A 23,242-nucleotide genomic window follows, 5' to 3' on the forward strand; every position below is an offset into this window, starting at 1 on the left:
GTATAGCAAATTCCTAAACGTGGGAAAACATTAAATCTGAATGACTATTTTAAGATATGAACATTACATCCCTCTTCACCTTAGACAGAAAAACTAATCTTTACATAATTTCTGAAATGACAGCCTGTAATGCCAATAACTAATCTTTATACAAATACAGAATAAAGTTACAGTCAAATAACAAAAAGTCAATCCCAATGTACTGTCCGTGTTCTAGACACTTATAACAGAAAACACGTCTGCTCGGTTTAACGCTTTAATTCTAAACTACATAACTAAATGATTACACAAATCGGCGTGGCTGAAACTGTCAACATCAATTACTGAACTTGTATTTAACATATAACATTCTGCTGGTATAGCAAATTCCTAAACGTGGGAAAACATTAAATCTGAATGACTATTTTAAGATATGAACATTACATCCCTCTTCACCTTAGACAGAAAAACTAATCTTTACATAATTTCTGAAATGACAGCCTGTAATGCCAATAACTAATCTTTATACAAATACAGAATAAAGTTACAGTCAAATAACAAAAAGTCAATCCTTTTCTTTTCTCAGGTGGTCACATAGTCTTTTAGATAGGCGGGTGGTTTACGTTCCCGGGTTGGTCTTCCGGTATCTGTGACAGAACGGTCTTTATCCAATTCGTCTCCTGTTTCGTCTGCGCTAATTTCGGGGTCATGCGTTTCCGTTTCGTTTTCGTCGCTCGATATAAATTTCTTTATAGCCGTACAGTTTCGCTTAATCAACGATCCATTTTCTTTATAGCCGTACAGTTTCGCTTAATCAACGATCCATTTTCATCCTCGAGAGTCGCTGCATTTCTGCATTTCTCCCTCACGATGAACTTCTCAGGAGCGAACTCGGTTGACAACTTATCGCGCTTTGGCTGACGTTGTACAACAGTGTCACCGATCTCAATTTCACACGGTATGGCGCGGTGCTTCTCATCCGCTCTTATTTTAAAATCCACTTTCCGTTTTGCGTCCGTTTCTCTTAATTCTTCACGATCGATTCTTTTGCTGATCTCTGGTAACTTGGTATGAATTTTCCGATTAAATAATAACTCTGCAGGGCTTTTTCCGGTTGTAGAATGTGGGGTCGCACGGTATGCAAGTAAGAACTTGGGTAGTTCTTGTCTCCAATCCTTGCCTTCTGCGTTTGCAGCTTTAATGGCTTTGAGTAGTGTTCGGTTTTGCCTCTCTACCTCCCCATTTCCTTGTGGCCAGTACGGTGTAGTCCGAATGTGTTTGATACCATTTGAATTCAGGTATCCCTTAAACTCCTCTGACACAAACTGTGGTCCGTTGTCGCTTCGCATGCTGTAAGGTAAACCGTGCCTCGCGAACATACTCTCAAGTTGAAGAATGATCTTCTCACTGGTTATCTTTTTCATAATGGCTACTTCTTGAAATCGGGAAAAATAATCTATAACGACTAGTAAATATTCCCCAGAAGGAAACGGTCCCATAAGATCTATAGCCAGATCCTGCCATGGCCCGTCGGGTAATACCGTTGTTCGAACTGGTTCGGGCCTATTGTTGTTCGACAAAAGTTGGCATTGTTGACATGTTCTAACAAATCGCTCAGCTTCTGTATCTATGCCTGGCCACCATACCTTTTCTCTTAGTCTTTGTTTCGTGCGAACAATGCCCTGGTGTCCTTCGTGGGCCAACTGTATCGTTTGTCTCCTTAGACATTTAGGCAGTATGATGCGCGATCCACGTAATACTATTCCGTCGACGACTGAAAGTTCCGCTTCCACGGTACGAATTTTAGGATCCAGACGCCCATGCCCTGTTTTGATCCTCCTCATAATCTCGACGAGTTCTCGGTCCTCCGAAGTTTTCTGACGAACTTCTTGAATAGTGAGTGCTTTCGGTACAGCATTATCTGCAATGAAATGCGCATACTCGTCTGCAATGTGGCGTATTCGGCAAGCCTGATTCTGACTCAATCTGGATAGAGCATCAGCAGCATTCTTTGGTCCAGGTATATAGGCAATCTTATACTTATACGGTTGAAGTCGCAACATCCATCGCTCGATTCTAGCTGGTGGTTTCGACTTTGGAGAGAAAATGTAAGTCAACGGCTTATGATCCGTCCAGATTTCGAACTCCAGCCCGTATATATACATGTGAAACTTTTCACAACCAAACACGACACCTAAAGCCTCGCGCTCGGTCTGCGAGTATCTTTGCTCAACGTCGGTTAGAGTTCGACTTGAATATGCAATTGGTTTAAACAATCCGTCCGGTTGTTTCTGTGCTAGAATGGCCCCAAGTCCAACGGGACTTGCATCCACGATTATTCTTGTCTCGGCTTTTGAATTATAATATGCTAGAGCTTCGGCACTCACGAGCGCTCTTTTTAGCATGTCGAACGCATCCTGGTGTCTTTTCGTCCAACTCCAGTGCGTGTTCTTCCTTGTAAGTTCTCGTAAAGGGGCAGCTATTGTTGAGAAATTTGGTATAAAACGGCCGCAGTAATTTGCTAGCCCCAGGAAGCTCCTTATTTCGGAACTGTTGCTCGGCGTCCTGGTCTCCGATACTGCTTTGATCTTTTCCTGGTCAGGTTTAACCCCCTCTGATGAAATCACATGTCCGAGGAACACAATTTTTGACAGACCGAATTCGCATTTTTCTCTGTTTAGGGTAAGCCCTTTCTCAGCTAGTCTGTCGAGCACCTTCGTAAGTTTCTTGTTATGATCCGCCTGATCCGTCCCGTAGACTACAATGTCATCAGACAAATTCCTTACTCCTTTGATACCTTGAATGACTTGTCCAATTACTCTTTGGTAGATCTCAGATGCTGAGGAAATTCCGAACATGAGGCGCTTATAGCGGTAAAGGCCCTCGTGTGTCACAAATGTGGTTATCTCTCTTGATTCCTCGTCTAGCTCTATTTGGTGGTATCCCCAACGTAAATCGAGTTTTGAGAACACTGTGCTGCCGTTCATATCCTCTAGCATTTCATCCACAGTCGGGATCGGGTATCGCTCGCGTTGAACAGCAGTGTTGACCCGTCTCATATCGACACAGATTCGAATTTCCCCGTTTTTCTTAGGCACAACGACAAGTGGCGACACCCAGGCCGTTGGGCTGTTTACTTTCTCAATTATGTCCATTTTCTCTAGCTCCTCGAGTTTTTTGTGCACGCTTTTCCTCACATTAAATGGTAAACGTCGTAACGGTTGTGCTACAGGGGTCACGGTCTTGTCGACATGGATTTTCAGCTGAAAGTTTTCCAGTTTCCCTACTCCATTGAAAACAGAGTTTCTTGAGGCAACAATTCTATCAAGTTCGCTTCTAACGGAGCATAGGTCCGGCTCATCGGTTCCTATGCGTAGAACTCCTAGCTCTACCGCTGTGTCTTTTCCTAGTAAGGAAATATAATCGCCCTCAACGACAGCAAACTCTGCATATGTTTCACGCAGTCCATGCTTGGTGACAGCCCGAAATGTTCCTAGTATTTGTAAAGGTTCCTTTGATCCGTAAGAAAACAATCTTTTTGTGCTTCTCGACAGAGACATTGTTTCATCGTTAGCTCTAACGGCGCTCCATACATTGTGGTTAACGATATTGCAGCTCGCGCCAGAGTCAATTAGCATCTGTATCTTAGCTCCGCCCACGCTAACGTCTAACATGCCATTTGCATCGTTTTTGTAGACAGCAAATGCGAACTCGTCATCTGAGGACTCGCTCTGCACTAAATGAACATGCTTTGTACTGCGGTCCTTACCTGGTCTAGTGCGCGGGGTATCCGATTTAGTCTTACACACTTTTGCGAAATGACCCTTCTTTCCGCACTTATTACATGTTTTGTCCTTAGTAATTGTACAGTTCCTTGCAATGTGGCCCTTCCGTCCGCACCGAAAACACGTGGCATCTTTCTGCGAACTTTTCTCAGACACGTATTGTTTCCTGTGACTTACCGACGGCCTAACAGTGTTTACATCGGAGCTTGAAAATGTTTCACTGCCCTTGAATCTGTCTGCTTGCTCGTCTACGATTTCGCCAGCTCGGGCTATATCCATTGCACTTTTTAAAGTTAATTCCTTTTCCTTTAGGAGTCTTTTTCTTAGTTTTGACGATCTACACTTTTCAACAATTTGATCTCGAATGTTGTCGTCTGGCTTCTCAAATTCACAGGTTACGGCCAGTTTGCGCAGCCTAGTCACAAAACTGTCAATTTTTTCTGTTTCACCTTGTGCCGCATTCCTGAACAAATGGCGCTCAAATGCTATGTTCCGTTTTGGTTGGAAGTACTCATCTAATTTCTTTTTGGCACCGTCCAGGTCATCTCCAGACTCCCCAAGGGTATCAAATATTTCTTGGACTTCACTTCCCGCGGAATGTAGAAACAAAGCCCTTTTTTGTGCTTTATCCGTTATCCCTGTCGCCGTTATGTAAAATTCAAAAGTTTTCTTCCACTTATCCCACCTTTGGGAAACGCTTGTCTGGTCACCATTTACATCAAAGGGATTAAGTGCAGGTAACTGCAATGCCTTTGCCATTATTGTTTTTCCTCGTCGCCAATGTACTGTCCGTGTTCTAGACACTTATAACAGAAAACACGTCTGCTCGGTTTAACGCTTTAATTCTAAACTACATAACTAAATGATTACACAAATCGGCGTGGCTGAAACTGTCAACATCAATTACTGAACTTGTATTTAACATATAACATTCTGCTGGTATAGCAAATTCCTAAACGTGGGAAAACATTAAATCTGAATGACTATTTTAAGATATGAACATTACAACCATAATATCTCACGGAAGTTAATTCTCGAATATTGAATGAATCAGAAGCAGGTCGACCGGGATCTATATATAGACGAAGTCTATTTACATGGGAATCTCCTATGATGAGTGACGTCATCGTTGTAAACAAAGGGATTCTGCCTGCATTGACACCATTTGTAAATTGTACACAGTATATCAGCGGAATAGTAACTACTTATCCGCCAGCAAGTTATTAATCATCAGTAAGTTATACAGTAATCGCTCATACGTTTGCAAGGCGAATAAATCACATTGTCTCTCAAGTTACGCAACTGTAGATGATCAGTCCTCGAAGTGACGCTTTCTCAATTTCTTACCGAGGATCGAGGAAACTAGACTTAAACCATTATAAAAACATCCCGCAAGTTGAAAACATGGTGAAAATCCTTATCTGAATGACTGAAATTTACATAAAGAATGCGCATGCGCATCAGACAAAGTAACTCGTTCCTAGATCACATTAAAAATAGTACAAACAAATACTCGACCACAGGGGATGCAACATACATAAATAATTTATTGGCATAAATTATGTTATAGAGTTGAATATAACACATGATCACACATATAGGAAATGAAAAAATGGAAATAATTCAAAAACATAAAAACATGAAATTTTCTCAAATGCGCATGCGCATCAGACAAAGTAACTTTCCTAGATCACATTAAAAATAGTACAAACAAATACTCGACCACAGGGAATGCAACATACATAAATAATTTATTGGCATAAATTATGTTATAGAGTTGAATATAACACCTGATCACAAATATAGGAAATGAAAAAATGGAAATAATTCAAAAAACATAAACATGTCTCAAACACTGGTTTTAGGTAAAATTGAAACAAAAAGTTCAAGGATGACTTGATCAGTTATCTGAAGGAAGAAAGAGAAAAATAACAAAAAGTCTTTAATTTTATGAATGTCACAAATCACGTTTCAACGTCAGTGTTGCACCAATAGCTTATTCCGTAAGATTATCATTACCAAGAATAACTTAAAACTAATATTTTGTTAAAATTTATATACGTTGTATTTATAAAAAATGTAAACTGTGATGCATGCCAGTTCTAAACTTTTTGATTTTTATGAAACAAAAAAGTTTTTTTTTTCTGGGAAAACCCTCGTATATTTTTTTAATAATTTCAATACTTAACTTAGATAAAAATTACAAAAGATTTAAAAACAAAATACAACTTTTTTTTTATTTTTTTTTTCTCAAATGGAATGTTTTATTGTGAGTTGTGAGCAAAATTTCAAAAGAAGATGCATTTTATCATTGGAGATACAAAAAAGGTACCGAGAGTGAAAATTTCTTCATAAAATATTTTATTACATAAATGAGGTTTCATAAATATGTCTGTAGTAGTAATACCATTATGAAAGCTAGTAAGGTCAACTATTCTTTCTAATATGAATAGTCCAGAAAATATATTTAAAAAAATTACGATGATAACACAGCCCTGTAAGTAAATAAATAAGCTTATTTCTTAGAAATTTTTTATTAGTTATTAATAGCTGGATCTGTAATTTCCATTTATAAATTGAGTTCAGTATCATTATCATGCTTGTCAAGATTTTGTGAAGCAATAGACTGTCCATCCTTAAGTCGTTGTAAAGAATCGTAATCATACTGTACCACAACAGGTGCGTCACTTCCGCCAGCAGGTTGAAAATGTTTGATTTGACTGCACATTTAAAAACAAAAGAAAAAGATGCTTTGATTTTAACACGCATGTCTACTCAAGTCATTTTGATATGCATCGTTTAATGCATGGTTACTCATTCTTAAAATGAAATGCATTAAATTGAAAAACGAAAACAATATAGTGTAACGTACCATTTCAACCTTATAATGTATGCGATAAGCAAACAAACCACAAGAGAAAGAACACCAATTGATGGCAGGTAGATTTTCTCCGACAATGTGCTAACTTCCTCTATATTAGAATATGGTAATATTTTTTTTTTTTTCTTCGGTGGAATGAAGTAGTTTGATTTTTGCAGAGACTTGATGAACAAAAAATATCTATGACATCTAGATTCTTTTGCATCACAACTTCTCTATAATTTCAAGAATGTGCCTTTCAGAATCAAAGATCATAGAATGGAGCATAAGAATTCTGTGAAGCAACTTATAATTAAAAGGACGACGTAAATAAAATTCATTTTGGAAAGATAAGCTCATCACGCAAAGATTCCCTTAAAACTATAATCCTTCAAAAATAGTTTGAAGTAAAACTTGGATTCCAAATGATGGCCCTGCCCTACCCCTCCCCCACGCAACCCCACACCCCATCCTTCAGCAAATACAAAAAAATTCTTATAGCTATTCTCATAATTTTAAACTACTAATGATGTTTGTATATTGATTATATAAATTAATGTGTTATCACTTTTAAAAGGAAATCCAATGAACAAGATACAAAAACTGCATATGCTTTTTCCATTATTTTACGTATATACATGTACATATTTTAATTAAGGACGGTTTTAAAGAAAACTATTGGGAATTTTTTTTTATTTTTAACTTAACTTACAGCTTAATATGTATAAATGTTCCTCATGAATTTTTCTTTAAAAAGACAAATAGACAAATAGACTTAATAGTGCATTGAAAAAATAAATCGATTGACTACCTGCACATCCGCTGACTTTATCACATTGATGACAATTGCATTCCCATTTGCAAAAGTACCCATAAAAACCATGAGGACATGTTTCGGTACAGTTTGAACCATATGTTCCTGGGGGACACGCTTTTTGTAAAACAAAATTTTATGAAAAATCAAAAAAAAAAAATGCTAGGAATTCCAAGAAAAGATATTTTACTCGAATATAATTATCTCACCTATACAGAGGTTACCATTTTTATGGTAATTTTGACAACAAGTGATGTCTCTGTTTGTAGAAAGAAAAGATAACAATTCGTTTAAAGACGTAAAGGCATTTCTTTAAAAAAAATGCTTAAGATACTCTAGATTATTTTAAACTTGATATGAAAAAAAAAACTAATTTAATGATTTCTAAGATATTTATTTACTACTCACTCAGATAGATTGGAGCAAATTCCAGGGTTTACGGCGAACAGTTCATTGAAAACTCTGAAGAAGAAAATGAACACCAAAATTATACGACAATCCATTTTGTGATTTATACTTGCGTTTTGGATAATTTACATTTCATGGTATATATAGATCTTAATGCTGTTTCGTATGGAGAGGAAGGGAAGAAGAAAACACACTGGAAATAATGAATTATTCTACAGGAAAATGAATTCGAAGGGCGGAAATATCGTGACAATTTCCTAAAAATGGTAATAAGATAAACATAAATTACATCCACGATAAAATCTCAACATTCCAAGAGTGAAAACGTTAAATTCATTGAGTCGGTGAAAAGGTTCATATACATGAACATAGGAATGTAAGCATTTTAAATTATCCTAACCATAAGATTTTTTTAAACAAGAATTTCCTTTCACTAATTTAACACCACGGCAATAGGAAGAAAACGGTACGGTCTGACACGTTTACATCATTTAAAGTCAGGTTAAATGTGCTCAGCATTTAACGTTTGTGCGACATGGTTAACAAGAGATGTTTAATATCTCCTCTGCATCTGTATTTCTGAGTGTTTGTGCTTAATGTCTTTTTACATATATGTATTAGTATTGTATTGATTTTTTGGTGGGACCAATCACTGGTATCTTCATCTTACCATTCATTCTTATATCATCTTAAATACATGTAAATCTTACAATTTCGATATAGATAATTTCACACTGACGCCATAATTGGTTGACACGTTTTATGAAATCAATTTATACGGATAAAGTTACCTTACTACAAATCATACGCATATGGGTCTTACAAATCTCTCAGGTGCAGATTCGATACGAAAGGGTATGACCTTTGTATGAACAAAACGATGTAGGTTACTTACAACCAAGTTGCTGAAACAAGAATATCAACAATCTATAGTCGATACAATAACCTTGTCAGTAAATGCAATTTATGTAAATAAATTATTTTATGACAACGAATTTCCATGATTTACATTTCTCACCCTTGGTGAGCCTCATATTTTGTTTAATCAGTAACCCGTATGTAGCCTCTCAACTTTCCTTGGATTTCATTGGCTAAGAGATAGCGTCCTTTTTGTACTAGACTTAGCCTGGAGGAAAACAAAGATTTTTTGGGATCATTTTAACCAGTTTTTTATTTATTTATTTTGATGAAGAGTTCGTCCCATGTTTAAAGTTTTTGATTGCTTGAACAATTGAGAGACGATTTCTGGTTTTGAGAGCTAATTTCCAGGTAAATGCTTACAATTTTGTTTGTTTTCATCTGAGTTCGATAGTGTGTGACCGCCATTGTTATGTAAACATTCAGTGCGTTCTATTTGTGAAATGGCGAACGTTTTAGTGGTCGGACACAGTTTTATTCGTCGATTAGAACAATCATTAGGACAGTATGCAGGGTGTAATAATAATTTTGGACTTGACTTTGATTTTTGCACGATTCAATTCTACGGAGTGGGCGGTGCAACGTTAGATAAACTCTGTGTCGATGATGCGTTGTTTCATAAGATCAAGAATTTTCATCCAAGTGTTATTATACTTCAACTGGGTGGCAATGACCTGTGCAATAGAAAGTTAAAACCAGAAGTTTTTGCTTGCAGGCTTGTGGAATGGGTCGAATCGCTTGTATACAAATACAGCTACATTAAGCGAATAGTTGTTTGTGAACTTTTCATTCGTTCAAGCCCACGATATGTGACAGTGGAGATGTACTCTTTTCGACGTGATATTGTCAATCAAATGTTAAAGGACATGTTAGAAATTCACCCAAAGTTGGGATATTGGAAACATTTACGATTAATGAATAGTCCATTGGCCATCCTTAGTGTAGATGGTGTACATCTGTCTGAAATAGGAAATAGGAAATTCTATAGGAGCCTAAGATTGGCGATTCTCCAGGCCATAAGGTATTGTTTACATGTTCATTGTTGTATATAATAGAGTAATTTAGTACAACAAAACATGTTTAAATTTGAAAACATTTGTCATTGGTTCAAATGGATTACTTCAGTTCTGGTTCATGTTCATTTGATATCATTGATAGATATAAAATGTTATTTTATTTCTTTTTCTTGATGCATTTAATGCATTATTACAATTCAAAATTACATCTGTGGCATTCTATTTGTTATTGGTCATTTCTGATTCTAGGCCTATTTCATTATCATGATGTCTGCGATTAGTAACATATGACACGAGCAAGTGTACGCTTTATTTTGTGCTGTAGCATGCTGAGAATTTAGCATGTAAACAATGTAAATTGTTTATCATATAAGTACTTGATGCCTAATTAAAGGTTAAAAATATTTAAACTAGCAGTAGCATGCTCTATAAGTGAAGCATGTAAGTCTGTTCTGTATTTCATAATTTTATATATTATGTAATTTCCTGGAATGATGACATTATTTGGCATTGAACAGGAAAATATTTCCTTTGTGCAGTGGCATGCTGCATATTCAGCATGTAAGATTATTTATCTAATGATTTAGAAATATACATCTATATGTTTATGCCTGTGAGGTTGATTGAATAATTAATTATGCAGGCTCTGGCATGCTTTAAAAAGCATGCATAAAGCAAATTTCAAATTTGTTGTTTTAAGAATATAACACAAGTTTATTGGCATGTATGTTTTTACATGTAATAATTTACAAATCTTTAAGGCAGGAAGTTAACACCTGTTATGAATTTTCTGGTGCCAATTTGATAAATATATCATGGCATTTTATTATTTAAAAAAAAAAAAAAAAAAAAAAATTGGCATGCTTTATGTTAAAAAGCATGTATGTTGGCATGCTAATGAATATTCTTAGCATGTATTTGCTTTATTTGTATTTTGTTATTTTAGAACACCATAATGGGTCCTAAAAAGAAGAACCCATCGTCAAACACTGGACAGAGAGCAGCAAAGAGACAAAAGACAACAAATGACACTGTGCAAAATGACCCTAATGTTATACAAAGTTTGACTCAATCGATAACGGCAAACATCTTGTCTGAATTGAAGAAAGTTGGTGTTCTACCTTCGACCGGACAACAAGAAACCATCACAACACTAAGTGGACAGCAAACCGCCATGCCAAAAGAAACAAACGCAGGAGAAATTGTGAATGAACCCTTTCCACTTCAAGCTCAACAGAGAATTAATTCAACGGTTACATCTTCAACCCCACAGTCCACTACAGCCCAACATGCCCAAGGTGCAACACAGATTACAGCAGCCAGTGCAGCACCAGTCATTATTCCTGAATCAAGTGAACAGCAACTACCAGCAGCTACTTTTGTGAACCTGACTCAACAATTACAGGGTAATGTTGAAAGTACGTCTGAATACAAACCTCTTGGTAGACCCCTATACACGTACGTTTCGAGCAAAATCAAAGAAAAGATATTAGCCAATGAATTCGTCCAGATGAGTGACATTCTAGACCCTCCTACTGATCTGGAATTTGTTGACTTCCATCTCTCTGTAAAGGATAAGGGTAGAGTTGGTCTAAGTTCCAATAAAAAGAAAAAGTACATAACGATCGAAGAATGGACTGACGCATTTAATATCTTCAGTTCCGTAGTACGGCAGGGCAGTCCGAATGATAAAGATCTACCAGAAGCTTTGGCAGTATATATGCATTTGATACGTTCCATACATAAAGATGGGGGGGAATGGTTTCACTACGATGTTACTTTTAGAAAGGCCAGGCAAGGGGATATCTCATTATCATGGAGACAAGTAGATCAGGTCCTTTATAGTCGGGCTTTAATGAAAAAGTTGGGGGCTCCTGTAACTCATCATGCTAATAATGCTAAGAACCAGCTTTTTCGTCCCCACTGTTTCAAATTTAATGAAGGAAAGTCTTGCAGTAGCCTCTGTAAATACCCCCACATCTGTTCAACCTGCTTTAAACCTCACCCCAAAACCCAGTGTTGGAGAAATAAAGAAAAAAGGTTTTCACCTAATACACAGTCAACCGGGTCCCAACCTACAAAGAAAGCCTGAGTACTCAAGCAACTTACCAACTCCTATTAACCCAGAGAAATTGGCTCAATACTTGGTAGGTTATGATAAATCCAAGACACTTTATTTATTAGATGGTTTCAGAAATGGTTTCAAGTTAGAATATGAAGGGGACAGGGGGTTTCAGTACAGTCCTAATCTTAAATCAGCCCTTGAAAAGAAAGATATTGTGAATCAAAAAATTTCTAAAGAACTCAGTGCTGGCCGCATAGCAGGACCTTTTCCTAATCCTCCTTTCGATTCTTTGAAAATTTCGCCACTAGGTATAGTGCCTAAGAAAACCCCAAATGAGTATCGAATGATTCATCACTTATCCTACCCCAACAAAATTGAACGTTCGGTTAATGCGGGTATATCTGATGAGGCAGCTGCCGTTCAGTATGCAGGTATAAATGATGCTGTAGGGTATATTAAACAACTTGGGGAAACTTCATTCTGTTGCAAAACAGACATTCGCTCAGCCTTCAGAATTCTACCTGTTTCACCAACAGATTATGAGCTATTAGGGTTTATGTGGGAGAACAATTATTTCTATGATAGGTGTCTACCAATGGGTTGCAGAACAAGTTGTAAAATTTTTGAGCAGTTTAGTACTGCAATAGAATGGATCGCGAAGAATAGGTTAGGGATCACAGCTGTAGTTCATATTCTGGATGATTTTCTTTTTATTGAGCAATCCAAAATTTTATGTTTACAGAAATTTAAAAGTTTCCTTGAACTTTGTGCCGACATTGGAATCCCCCTTGCAGCAGAAAAAACTGTTCTTCCTACACAGATTATTGAGTTTGTTGGAATAGAGATGGATGTTCGGTTAAGGGAAACCCGGTTGCCCAGAGATAAGATCTTGAAATGTACAAATCTGCTCAAAAATTTTGTTCAAAAAGATAGATGTACTGTAAAAGAGATGCAATCACTTATAGGGGTTTTGAATTTTGCTTGTTCGGTTATTTTACCAGGTCGCGCATTTCTTAGACGTTGTATAAATGTGCTAATGAAAGTGTCTGAAAATCAAAAGTTTATAACCATTGGCCTAGAATGTAAACAGGATATGTTTGTGTGGTTGACATTTCTTGAAAAGTATAATGGTAAGACTATGTTTTTAGACGAGAAATTTCTGTCAAGTAACACCCTCCAGTTGTATACAGATGCTGCACAGTCAAAAGGCTTTGCAGGAATATATAAAACGCAGTGGTTTTATGGTAGTTTTCCTGAAAACTGGAAGAATTTGAACATTATGACTTTAGAGTTTTACCCGATTGTGCTTGCAGTTTCTACTTGGGGAAGATTGTTTGCTAATCACTCCATTCTTTTCTTTACTGACAATGAGGCATTAGTTTCTGTTATCAATAAGCTATCTAGCAAAGATCAATTAGTGTTACAGATGGTTAGGTATTTGGTCATGCAATGTCTGAAGCATAATATTGTATTTAGAGCAAAGCATATACCTGGTAAACACAATAAGTTGGCAGATAGCCTTTCTCGATTACAGGTTCAAGAATTCCGGAAGTTAGCACCAGATGCACAAGTAGAACCAACCATGGTGCCAGAAACACTGATGCCTCAAAACTTTTGGACGACATTGAAAAGCTTACAACTGCAGCTATAGCACCATCGACAGCAGCAACATATAACAGAGCTTGGCGGGCTTTTGCATCTTTCTGCACTTCATACAGTATACCATGTGTGCTGCCTTTAACTTCATCCATAGTTGCTCTTTTTGTAGCACATCTGTTTTCTACAGCATTCTCACCGAAAACCATCTCTACTTATTTGTCAGCTTTAGGGTATGTGCATAAAATTTTGAATTATCAGGATCCTACACAGTCATTTTTAATACAAAAATTAATTGCTGGAGCTTATCGATTGGGCAATACATTTGATATTAGATTACCTATTACCAACCATATATTAGACAAATTGGTGTCATGTCTACCACAAGTTGTTATGGAAGAAAACAATCAAAAAATGTTTAGGGCTTTATTTCTATTTGCATTTTCGGCATTTGCTCGTATTGGAGAGTTGGTCGGATCTGAGGGTCATTACGATGAAGTCATCCAAATTTCAGATGTCACTTTTACATGTAAAGCAGGAAAACCTTCTCAGGTCAATGTTTGTTTTAAAACTTTTAAGCACAACTCTTCTGGTATACCTAAGTTTATTTCATTCTCACATGGAGATTGCAAAATTTCTGCAGTAGAAGCACTTTTACAGTACTTAAATACAAGGAAAAATATTACAGGTCCTTTGTTTCTTTTGGATAACAGCTCACCTTTAACTAGAGTTAAATTTAATCATATACTTAAAAAATGTTTGCTCATGTGTGGTTTAGACAGTACAAAATATAAGGGACACAGCTTTAGAATAGGTGCTGCTACAGCAGCGGCTCTTAAGGGATGTACGGATGCACAAATTAGGGCTATGGGACGATGGCAATCCAATGCATTTCAAAAGTATATAAGATCAAATCATGTTCCCACTAGTGAGTAAACAAATCTATTGCTTATTGACCTTCTCTTTGATATTGGCTGTAGCTTGTGGTTATTGAATACTTGCTTGGGCCAGTATTCAGTTAGCTATTTTAAAAATTTTACATTCACATGTTAATAACAAAGTTTCATAAATACATAGAAATGCTCGTCCTTCTGATTCATAAACTTATTTTTGAATATCTGCTAGGGCCGGTATTCAATTAAATCAACATTTAACAATACCCCCTTGCTTGGCCAGATAACATAAGCTTTATTTCATAGATATCTGCTGGGGCCGGTATCACTATAATATGAATACATGCATTACTTGGTGATGTTATATTACTTCTGGTGCCAGTAGTAAAAGTAGATCTGAAGTGTTACCTGCTTGGGCCGGTAACATGTTTTTATGTATGTAAAGACATTTTCAATGAAGCAAGAGTACTTGCTGGGGCTAGTACTCATTTGTTGTCATATTTAGAACTCTGGTACAAAAGAAATCCTTATTTGTTTTTGTATTATTATGCATATATGTTTTGATGTAAATATATTTTATATGTTCATTCCTTCTTGTAAAAGCATTTTTATATGAATGATGTACAGGCAATGGCTTGGTTGGGGTCGTTTCAAAGATCATTTTGAACATGATCTTCTCAACTGTGGATAATTGACCCCACCTTTGCCAATTTTATAACATTCAAACTATACATTGTATACTCTCTTTATTTACATGTTAAATTCTGGATTTTGTTTTGTATGAAGAAAACTGTATATACATGTTTTACAATTGTTTTCGGCAAACAGTAGTTAATATAGAGTTTGTGTTCTGTTATTATTATACATGTATGTAAGAAATATTTTATAGGTGTAAAGAACAACTGTCCATTTTGTTGGTAACCTTTGATGCTTATATTAACTACAATTTTGTTTATTGATCAAAACCTTTATTTTGATCAATAAAATTCAACTTCAATATACATTTGTCTTTTGTCCTTTTTCATGGCATTTTGGGAAAAGAGGAGGCATAAATGCAATTTATGTAAATAAATTATTTTATGACAACGAATTTCCATGATTTACATTTCTCACCCTTGGTGAGCCTCATATTTTGTTTAATCAGTAACCCGTATGTAGCCTCTCAACTTTCCTTGGATTTCATTGGCTAAGAGATAGCGTCCTTTTTGTACTAGACTTAGCCTGGAGGAAAACAAAGATTTTTTGGGATCATTTTAACCAGTTTTTTATTTACCCTCCCTCCTCCCCTGAACCACTTTAGAGTGTGGTCAGGATAATTGACCCCACCTTTGCCATTTTTATAACATTCAAACTATACATTGTATACTCTCTTTATTTACATGTTAAATTCTGGATTTTGTTTTGTATGAAGAAAACTGTATATACATGTTTTACAATTGTTTTCGGCAAACAGTAGTTAATATAGAGTTTGTGTTCTGTTATTATTATACATGTATGTAAGAAATATTTTATAGGTGTAAAGAAAAACTGTCCATTTTGTTGGTAACCTTTGATGCTTATATTAACTACAATTTTGTTTATTGATCAAAACCTTTATTTTGATCAATAAAATTCAACTTCAATATACATTTGTCTTTTGTCCTTTTTCATGGCATTTTGGGAAAAGAGGAGGCATAAATACAAATTATCATTGAATCAAATCCTAACTGACACTTTTCATACTAATCATATAACTACTGAATTGTCGACGAATTTCCCGTAATTTCTCGATCATGACAAAGAGCACTCAGCGGGTGTAATCGGTCGACAAGGGATCCTTACTTCTCAATGTCATCCGTTTCTACCTCTAGTGTTTTAAAGGTATGTGTTTGCTCTGCTTCATTTTGAATTATTAAAAAAAATGTTGAGCTTAAATTCTATTTGTTTTCTCCATATATTTCATACATCAATATTAACATCAGCCAGCAATATTGGTCACAAAGGACAATAAAATGTTAAAATACATTTGCTTAATTTAAGGAAATAGTTTTAATGTAAAGAACTTTTCTATTTCTAGATTGTAACATGAGATTTGTTTTGGTAACATGCTGTCCTACTTGAACTAAAGTGATTTTAGAAGACAAATTTTCACTTTCATAAAAAGCTAGAATTACACGTACATGTACAACGTCAAAATGCACTGAAGCATGTGAAAAAAAAATCTGAACGAGAGTTTGAAATACCATTGCTTTGATTGAAAAAAGAGTTTATTTTGTTATAAAAAAAGATCCAGACAAGGTTAAAGGGGATACATGTATATCCTCCGAGGGCAAAGGAATAAACCGAGCGCAACTAGGTAAAACTTTATTTAACTGAGAAATGTAATAATACTTATTTTCCTAGTATTAAGAAAGTTGAATACCTTTGAATCATGGCTTCAAGTAATTTTATTACAAATATGACGTTACTGAAAAAAAAAGAAATTATTGCTTTCCTCTCTTCTAAATGATACTTCTTCCTATATTCTTACATCATAATAAAGGTCTTTGGCAAAATTAATTTTTCAGCCCAAAAATAGGTAAAGATGAAAGATATTGTGATAACGAACAGTATTCAATATCAGAGTCCATTAAAAAAACAAAATAGGAGCAGAGCAAACACGGACCTCTAAAACATTAGAGGTGGGATTAGGTGCCATGGAGGAGTGAGCATCACCTGTCACCGGTTATATCGCCGTGTGCTCCTTGTCCTGATCTGGAAATAACGGAAAAATCCACAGTCAATTCAGTGTATAAATAATGAACTGATAATTGAATGAAAAAACGTCCTTCAGCATTTGACTCAATGGTTAATTGTGTTTGCTGGCAAGGTCATTGTATCTATTAAAGAACTTCCGAAATGATGACTTTAAACGAGACTGCTGATATTCTTGTTTCATCATCTTGTTTGTCAATAATTTACCTCGTTTTAGAAATTGTTCATTTGTAGAGCATACTGTTGCGTTTTGAATCAACTGAGATATATAAACGTCGAATGCACGTGATGAAGGTATATTGTTGCATGACTTTATAAGTAAGGGGAAATGACGATAGAAAATTTAAAGGCATTACGTTTGTCATAGAGCTTGGTTGTTGGATTACCATTAATGTCTTTTTCAAGTAAAATATCCAAAAATGAAACAGATGTGTCAGACTCTGTGGTATCTTTAACAAACAGCAATCTATGAATATTACAAAAATGTTAATTTCACGACTAATGCGCAGATTGGAATTTCAAATGATTTTTTCTGGTCCTATACCTCCCTAATAATCTGTTTAACAAAACCATCAATGCAATAAGAAAAACAAACTAGTCCAGGATTATAGTACATGTATATTATTATTACAAATATTATATCATTGAAGATAATTCAGGGCCAGTGACATTATTCGGAGTATCTGATAGATTAATGACCAAATAAACAGAATTATATACTTTTCTGCACTTTTTAGGGAAAGAAAAGAAAGAAAAAACGAAATATACACACAGAATTTACTCACACACTCTCAGGCTCACACTAGAGCAAATACATGGGAGGCTCAGCTGGTAACGCTTTAGAATTAAAAAAAAAAGATATTGAGGTTCCTCTGTTCTCCTGCCGATTAAACGACTGAGGTTGTTTTGTTTAAAGCAGGTAAAATCAAATAACATCACATAGAAGTGAAACATTTTATTTATCAATTATATATCAAATTAAAGTGAATGACGGAAGAAGAATAACACAATTTTAAAATGTGGGTCAGAAAAAGGGGACTCAAATACAGAGTATTACACATCCAAGGCAAAATATTACACGATCTGACTCCAAGCACCATAATGACATTGTAACATGATGTACATAGGAAAAAACTGGGGTCAACCAGATTAGAATAAGAATTCAAACACTGTATTCTTTCACAAGGTACAATATATATATATATATATATATATATATATATATATATATATATATATATATATATATATTTCAAGTTGACCTTCTTATAAACATCATCAGATTCAAAACAGATTCAAAACATGATTCTTTTCCAATCAATTCTGGCACAATTAGTGAATTATTGGATTCTATTTTAGAATTGAAAAGATTTTTGAACAAATGGGGTATATTGGATAATTGAATATTTTCAATATTGTTTTTTTTTTGGTGGAAGAGGGGAAGGATGTTAAAATCTCATTAGAAGCATGACAACTTCCAAACTTATATAACATAAATGTATTTTATTTATGTATTTATCAATGTATGATTGCAAATTTAGGATTTTCCAGGCTCACAATTAAGTAAGTGAAAAGATTCATGTAAATAAGAATGTTAGCATTTTAGTTGATCCTAACCATACCATTTTTTCAACAAGAATTTCTGTTCAATATTTAAGCACTACGGCAAATGGAAGAAGAAGCTATTGTAAGATATATTTACATCTTTAAAATATTCGGTGAAACGTTGTCAACATGTCAGTTTTGTGCGACTTTGTTAGAAAGGGATGTTTTTAATGTCTCCTAGGCATCTGCTCCTACTCCTGTATTTCCATGGATGGGTGTTTAATATATTTTTTAAACCCATATGTATTTCTATTGTTTATAAACCAATAACTGTTCAGTACCATCATCTTAACATTTTCATTTCATGCCAAAAAATAAAATTTCAATTTACTATTAAGTATTTAATTTCACAATGACGCCATTAGTGGTCAGCGTAATCTATAAAATCGGTTTATACTGATGAGATTAAGTAACTAAAATGCACACGGAAATTATGTCACTTATCAGTTGATTCGATACGCAAGACCATGCACTATGTTTGAACAATTCTCTTGACAAATTAGTCGCTGAACAAGAATATCAACAGCCTCATTCAAAGTAATCATTTCGTAAGTTCTATAGTCGATACAATGACCTTGTCAGAAAATACAATTTATCATTTAGTCAAGTCAAATGCTAACTGACGTTTTTCATACTAAATGTTAGGCTATTATATATATACACATACTGAATCGCCAACGTTTTTTTGCGTTATATCCGATCATGACAAGGATCACACAAGGGGTGTCATCGGTCGTCGGTAGGAAATTCTTACTTCCATGGCGCCTGATCACGCTTCTGATGTTTTGGAAGTCCGTGTTTGCCCTGTGCCAATTTTGCATTGTTAATGGATTCATGATGTTGAATTTTTGTTTGTTATATCCATATATTTCAGAAATGAGCTTTTCCATCAGTCGGCAATGTTGATCAACAAGGACAATAGAAAATAAAATTCCAAATACGTTTGCTTTATTTAAGGAAATAATAAAAGGGATATTTTTCATATAAAAGGCATTTCTATTTCTATATATTGTACATTGCAACTTAAGATTCTTTTTGGTACAAGTGTAACATGCTGTCCTGCTTGAACTACAGTGATTTCAAAAGACATTTTTTCACTTTCATAAAAAGCAAAAAATGCGTGCATATGTATACCGTCAATATACATTGTAGCATGTAAAAAAGATCTAAACGAAAATTTGAAATAGCATTTATTTGTATGAACAAAGAGTTTATGTTGTTACGTAGAAAAAACAAACAAGGGTTAAATAGGATATATCCTCCGAGGGCGATGGAATGAACCTAGTACAAATCTCGGTAAAACTTCATTTAACCGAGAAATATAATAATATTGGGAAAGTTGAATACCTTTGAATCATGGCTTTAAGTAATTCTTATACAAAAACCAGCCATGCTCCTATACAAATAAGACGTAAATGGCGACAAAATATAACTTTCCTATCTTCTAAATGATAAGTCTTCCTTTTTTATTACATGATAATAAATGTTCTTGGCAAATGTATTCTTCAACGAAAAATAGGTGAAGATAACATACATTAAAAATATAATGATTTCACGGCTAATACACAGGTTGGATTTTCTAGATAATCATTTTCTCTGGTCCTATACCCCTTAAAATGGTATGTTAAACAAAACCATTCATTAGTGAGCAAAACAAAATAAGCAAAAATTATAGCACGTGTATATCATTAAGACAAATATTATATCATTGAAGATAATTCAGGGCCAATGACATTGTTTGGAGTACCATTATCTGATAGATTAATGACCAAGTAAACAGAACAACTCAAGTTTTTGCACTTTCATCAAGAAAGAAAAGAAAATATTAATTGATTGAGTAATTGTATATTGTTTAACATCCGTCTAGAGAATTTTTTATTCATGTGACGACGCCACCAATTGCCGGTTAAGAGCTGCAAATTTTGTCCTATACTCGTCACTCAGAACATTGAGCAGGAAGGGATCTTTTTTCGTGCCAGCACCTACTGCCATACGGGACATCGGTTTCTACGGTCTCGTCCGAATGACCGGTCTCCACGTCTACTCCCATATTCGGATTAAAAGCCGCGAAGAAAGGATCAACTCCTTACTTCGCAACTCTAGAGCACACGCTCTAACCACTGCGCCACGCGGGTGACTCGAAAAGAGATAAACCAAAAACACAATTAACTCACACACACCTTCGCGCTCACACTAGAGCCAAACAGAGGAGGCCCCTCTGATAACGCATTAAGAATTTTACCAAAATATTTGTATGATATGGAAGAATGTAAACGAAACTCGACTTTCTTTTTCTATGACACAGTCCGAGTATTATTTTTGTCGGGATACTGAAGGAAAAAACAACCATGATGAAAGTTCAACGAGTGTTTATAGGACTGAGATTAAAAAATGCTTCTTTTGCCAAAATATTAAATAAGCTAGAATATGCTGTAAGTAGGTGGTCGGCCCTGATTATCAAACATTAGGAACTTGTCTCCATAACGATTTTCCTATCAATAAATTACTGTAAACCAACTTTTATTCGCGTGCGAGAAATTTTCGCGAAGTTCGCGAGAGCCTCGTCGTCGCGAATATTTCTCGCCGCGAACCAGTCCTTTAAGTCTATGTGTGATTTTTTTTTTCTTCCACACGATTTACATCGATGTGGCTAGCAGTAAATTATCAACATTCAACAGCACGTGGTTATTTTTAAAATATATCCAGAATATTAACAATTTACCTTGATTTATGTAAGATATGTATTCTTTTTCGGGGCATTGATACTCATCCAGAAATTTTCAATGTTACGAGCAACAAACCAAACTTGGAGCCATATTGTTCTGTTAATTGGGTTACTGCCCTTTTTTTGTTTACCGAACCCGATGGTGTTTTCAAAGCATGAAAAAATAAACTTAAAAAAAACGCAAGAACATTTATTTCATTTTAAAACATTTTAAAAATTTACTACTAGTTAAAAAGCAGCATACTTACTATTCATGCAAACTTTAAAATTGTCCAGATAAATAAAACCTTCATCATGTTCATTAAGCATGTTCAGAATTACATGTAAATATAAGGAATGTGTACATGGTAAATAAAAGCATAAGACATCTTAAAAACATGCATAAAAAAGTTAGACATCACTCGTTTAATGTGGCACAGAAGTATAGGATCAGAATGCATTAATCTGTTAATCACTCAACATGCCCGATCTATACCACCCATTTCTGATAACGTCTCGCTGACTCTCAAGTCCTTTGAGCGCATCGATGACCCAGTTTGCATGGGGAACTTTCACCGAGGAGAGTTTCAAGTCAACTTTGATATCATCGATCTTTTTTCCTGCTTTCAGTTCTTTTTTTATTTCTGTAGCATACCAGGACACAAATCGTTTTTTTACCAAGTCTTTAAACTGGGCATTTCCGGAGAGATCAAGCGGTTGCAATTCACCAGTACAACCACCCGGTATGAATTTCACAATAATGCCGTTTTTCTTTAATTTTTTAAGAAATGATTCTGTTCTGTGTGCAGCAAACACATCAAATATGCATAAGGCAGGTTGTTTTAAGGGTAAATCAAGGGAATCGCGCATCTTGTTGATGTAGGGCAGAAGAATGGTGTCAACAAATCGGCACATGGTTTCTTCGTTTGACCAATGGTTCTCAGAAAAATGAATATCCCATCCCTGTGGAAAACGAACAGATGTCGGGGTACATTGTAGTGTTTTACCCTGATACAATAGCTGAGGCGGAAGAATTTTTCCAGACATCGAACATGTGAGAAGAGCGGTAATCTGTCTCTTGTCCTCCGGTCCTACGATCTCCACTTGCTTATCGCCTGTGAAATGAAAAATTTCATTTAATTTCAAATAATTGCATGTCCCACAAAAACGAAATAAATCTTTGACTTTTTGAAAAATTAAATAGTGTATAAATTCTAAAATGATTTCTCATCAGTTCACATGGTTAAAACAACTGTTTGAAAGTTTGATTATAATAGGTCATAATGGTGTATAATTAGTTAATCACACCTACCGACACTGTGCATCGTCCAATTACCGCAGGGGATTATTGACACGTTCGTTTGATCAAAGTTTAGGACAAGTTCTTCTGGAATGTTATGTTCCAATCTAATTTTCTTAACAGATAAAACAAACTCTAACTTCTGGTTCTCGAAATCCAGGGGAAGTTTTCTGGCTGCCTTTGTCCCTTTTCGTTTCACAAAACCCAGTCGTCTCAGAAATGATTCCGCCCAGGATCGATCCAATGCAATGGGTCCTCCATTTTCTGACAGTAAGGAGCGGTCATTGAACTCAACTATTCCTTTAGCCCCCGCAATTAAAATATGTCTATTAACTACTGACCCAGCGTTGCGTAACTTTTTGATATAGTCAATGACTTCATCGTCATACTTCCCCAAGACTGGGGGTCTTCCCCGTGACGCAAGTGGCAGAGACGTACATATACCATCTTCGGAATTCCGTATTTCCCTTAGATACTGTTTTTTTATTGATCTAACAGTCGATTCATTAATTTCAACCTGAAGTTCTTTAGAATAACGTTTAGCAGCACTCGTATTTCCGTATTCA

At 35.4% G+C, this 23,242-nt stretch overlaps 4 protein-coding genes across 7 annotated transcripts; 1 reads left to right on the forward strand and 3 right to left on the reverse strand.

Moving 5' to 3' along the window:
- Nucleotides 1-752: 752 nt before the first annotated feature.
- Nucleotides 753-4,523, reverse strand: LOC134266008 (uncharacterized protein K02A2.6-like). Its single transcript, XM_062748223.1, has one exon. It carries the CDS (start codon nt 4,521-4,523, stop codon nt 753-755), a length of 3,771 nt encoding a protein of 1,256 aa, XP_062604207.1.
- Nucleotides 4,524-6,263: 1,740 nt separating this feature from the next.
- Nucleotides 6,264-7,975, reverse strand: LOC134266006 (scavenger receptor class F member 2-like). Its single transcript, XM_062748221.1, has 5 exons — nt 7,847-7,975; nt 7,648-7,697; nt 7,436-7,555; nt 6,637-6,736; nt 6,264-6,484 (listed from the first exon to the last, which is right to left on the reverse strand). Exons 1-5 carry the CDS (start codon nt 7,939-7,941, stop codon nt 6,334-6,336), a joined length of 516 nt encoding a protein of 171 aa, XP_062604205.1. The 5' UTR covers nt 7,942-7,975; the 3' UTR covers nt 6,264-6,333.
- Nucleotides 7,976-8,807: 832 nt separating this feature from the next.
- Nucleotides 8,808-16,006, forward strand: LOC134266009 (uncharacterized). 4 transcript variants are annotated; one of them, XM_062748226.1, is made up of 3 exons: nt 8,808-9,785; nt 10,727-11,186; nt 13,380-16,006. In XM_062748226.1, the coding sequence occupies exons 2-3, from the start codon at nt 10,736-10,738 to the stop codon at nt 14,375-14,377; spliced, it is 1,449 nt and encodes a 482-aa protein (XP_062604210.1). In that variant the 5' UTR covers nt 8,808-9,785; nt 10,727-10,735; the 3' UTR covers nt 14,378-16,006. The 4 variants fall into 4 exon arrangements, with proteins under 4 accessions (XP_062604210.1, XP_062604208.1, XP_062604211.1 ...); XM_062748224.1 differs by having other exon boundaries at nt 8,808-9,115; nt 9,480-9,785; nt 10,727-16,006; XM_062748227.1 differs by having other exon boundaries at nt 8,808-9,115.
- A 5,254-nt stretch (nt 16,007-21,260) lies between these two features.
- On the reverse strand, nt 21,261-23,219 carry LOC134266007 (uncharacterized). Its single transcript, XM_062748222.1, has 2 exons — nt 22,689-23,219; nt 21,261-22,491 (listed from the first exon to the last, which is right to left on the reverse strand). Exons 1-2 carry the CDS (start codon nt 22,699-22,701, stop codon nt 21,845-21,847), a joined length of 660 nt encoding a protein of 219 aa, XP_062604206.1. The 5' UTR covers nt 22,702-23,219; the 3' UTR covers nt 21,261-21,844.
- Nucleotides 23,220-23,242: the final 23 nt, after the last annotated feature.

This window comes from Saccostrea cucullata, unplaced genomic scaffold (genome assembly GCF_032062105.1).
Source record: "Saccostrea cucullata isolate Sc308-1 unplaced genomic scaffold, CSIRO_AGI_Scuc_v1 ctg10264, whole genome shotgun sequence".
Taxonomy (NCBI): Eukaryota; Metazoa; Mollusca; class Bivalvia; order Ostreida; family Ostreidae; genus Saccostrea; species Saccostrea cuccullata.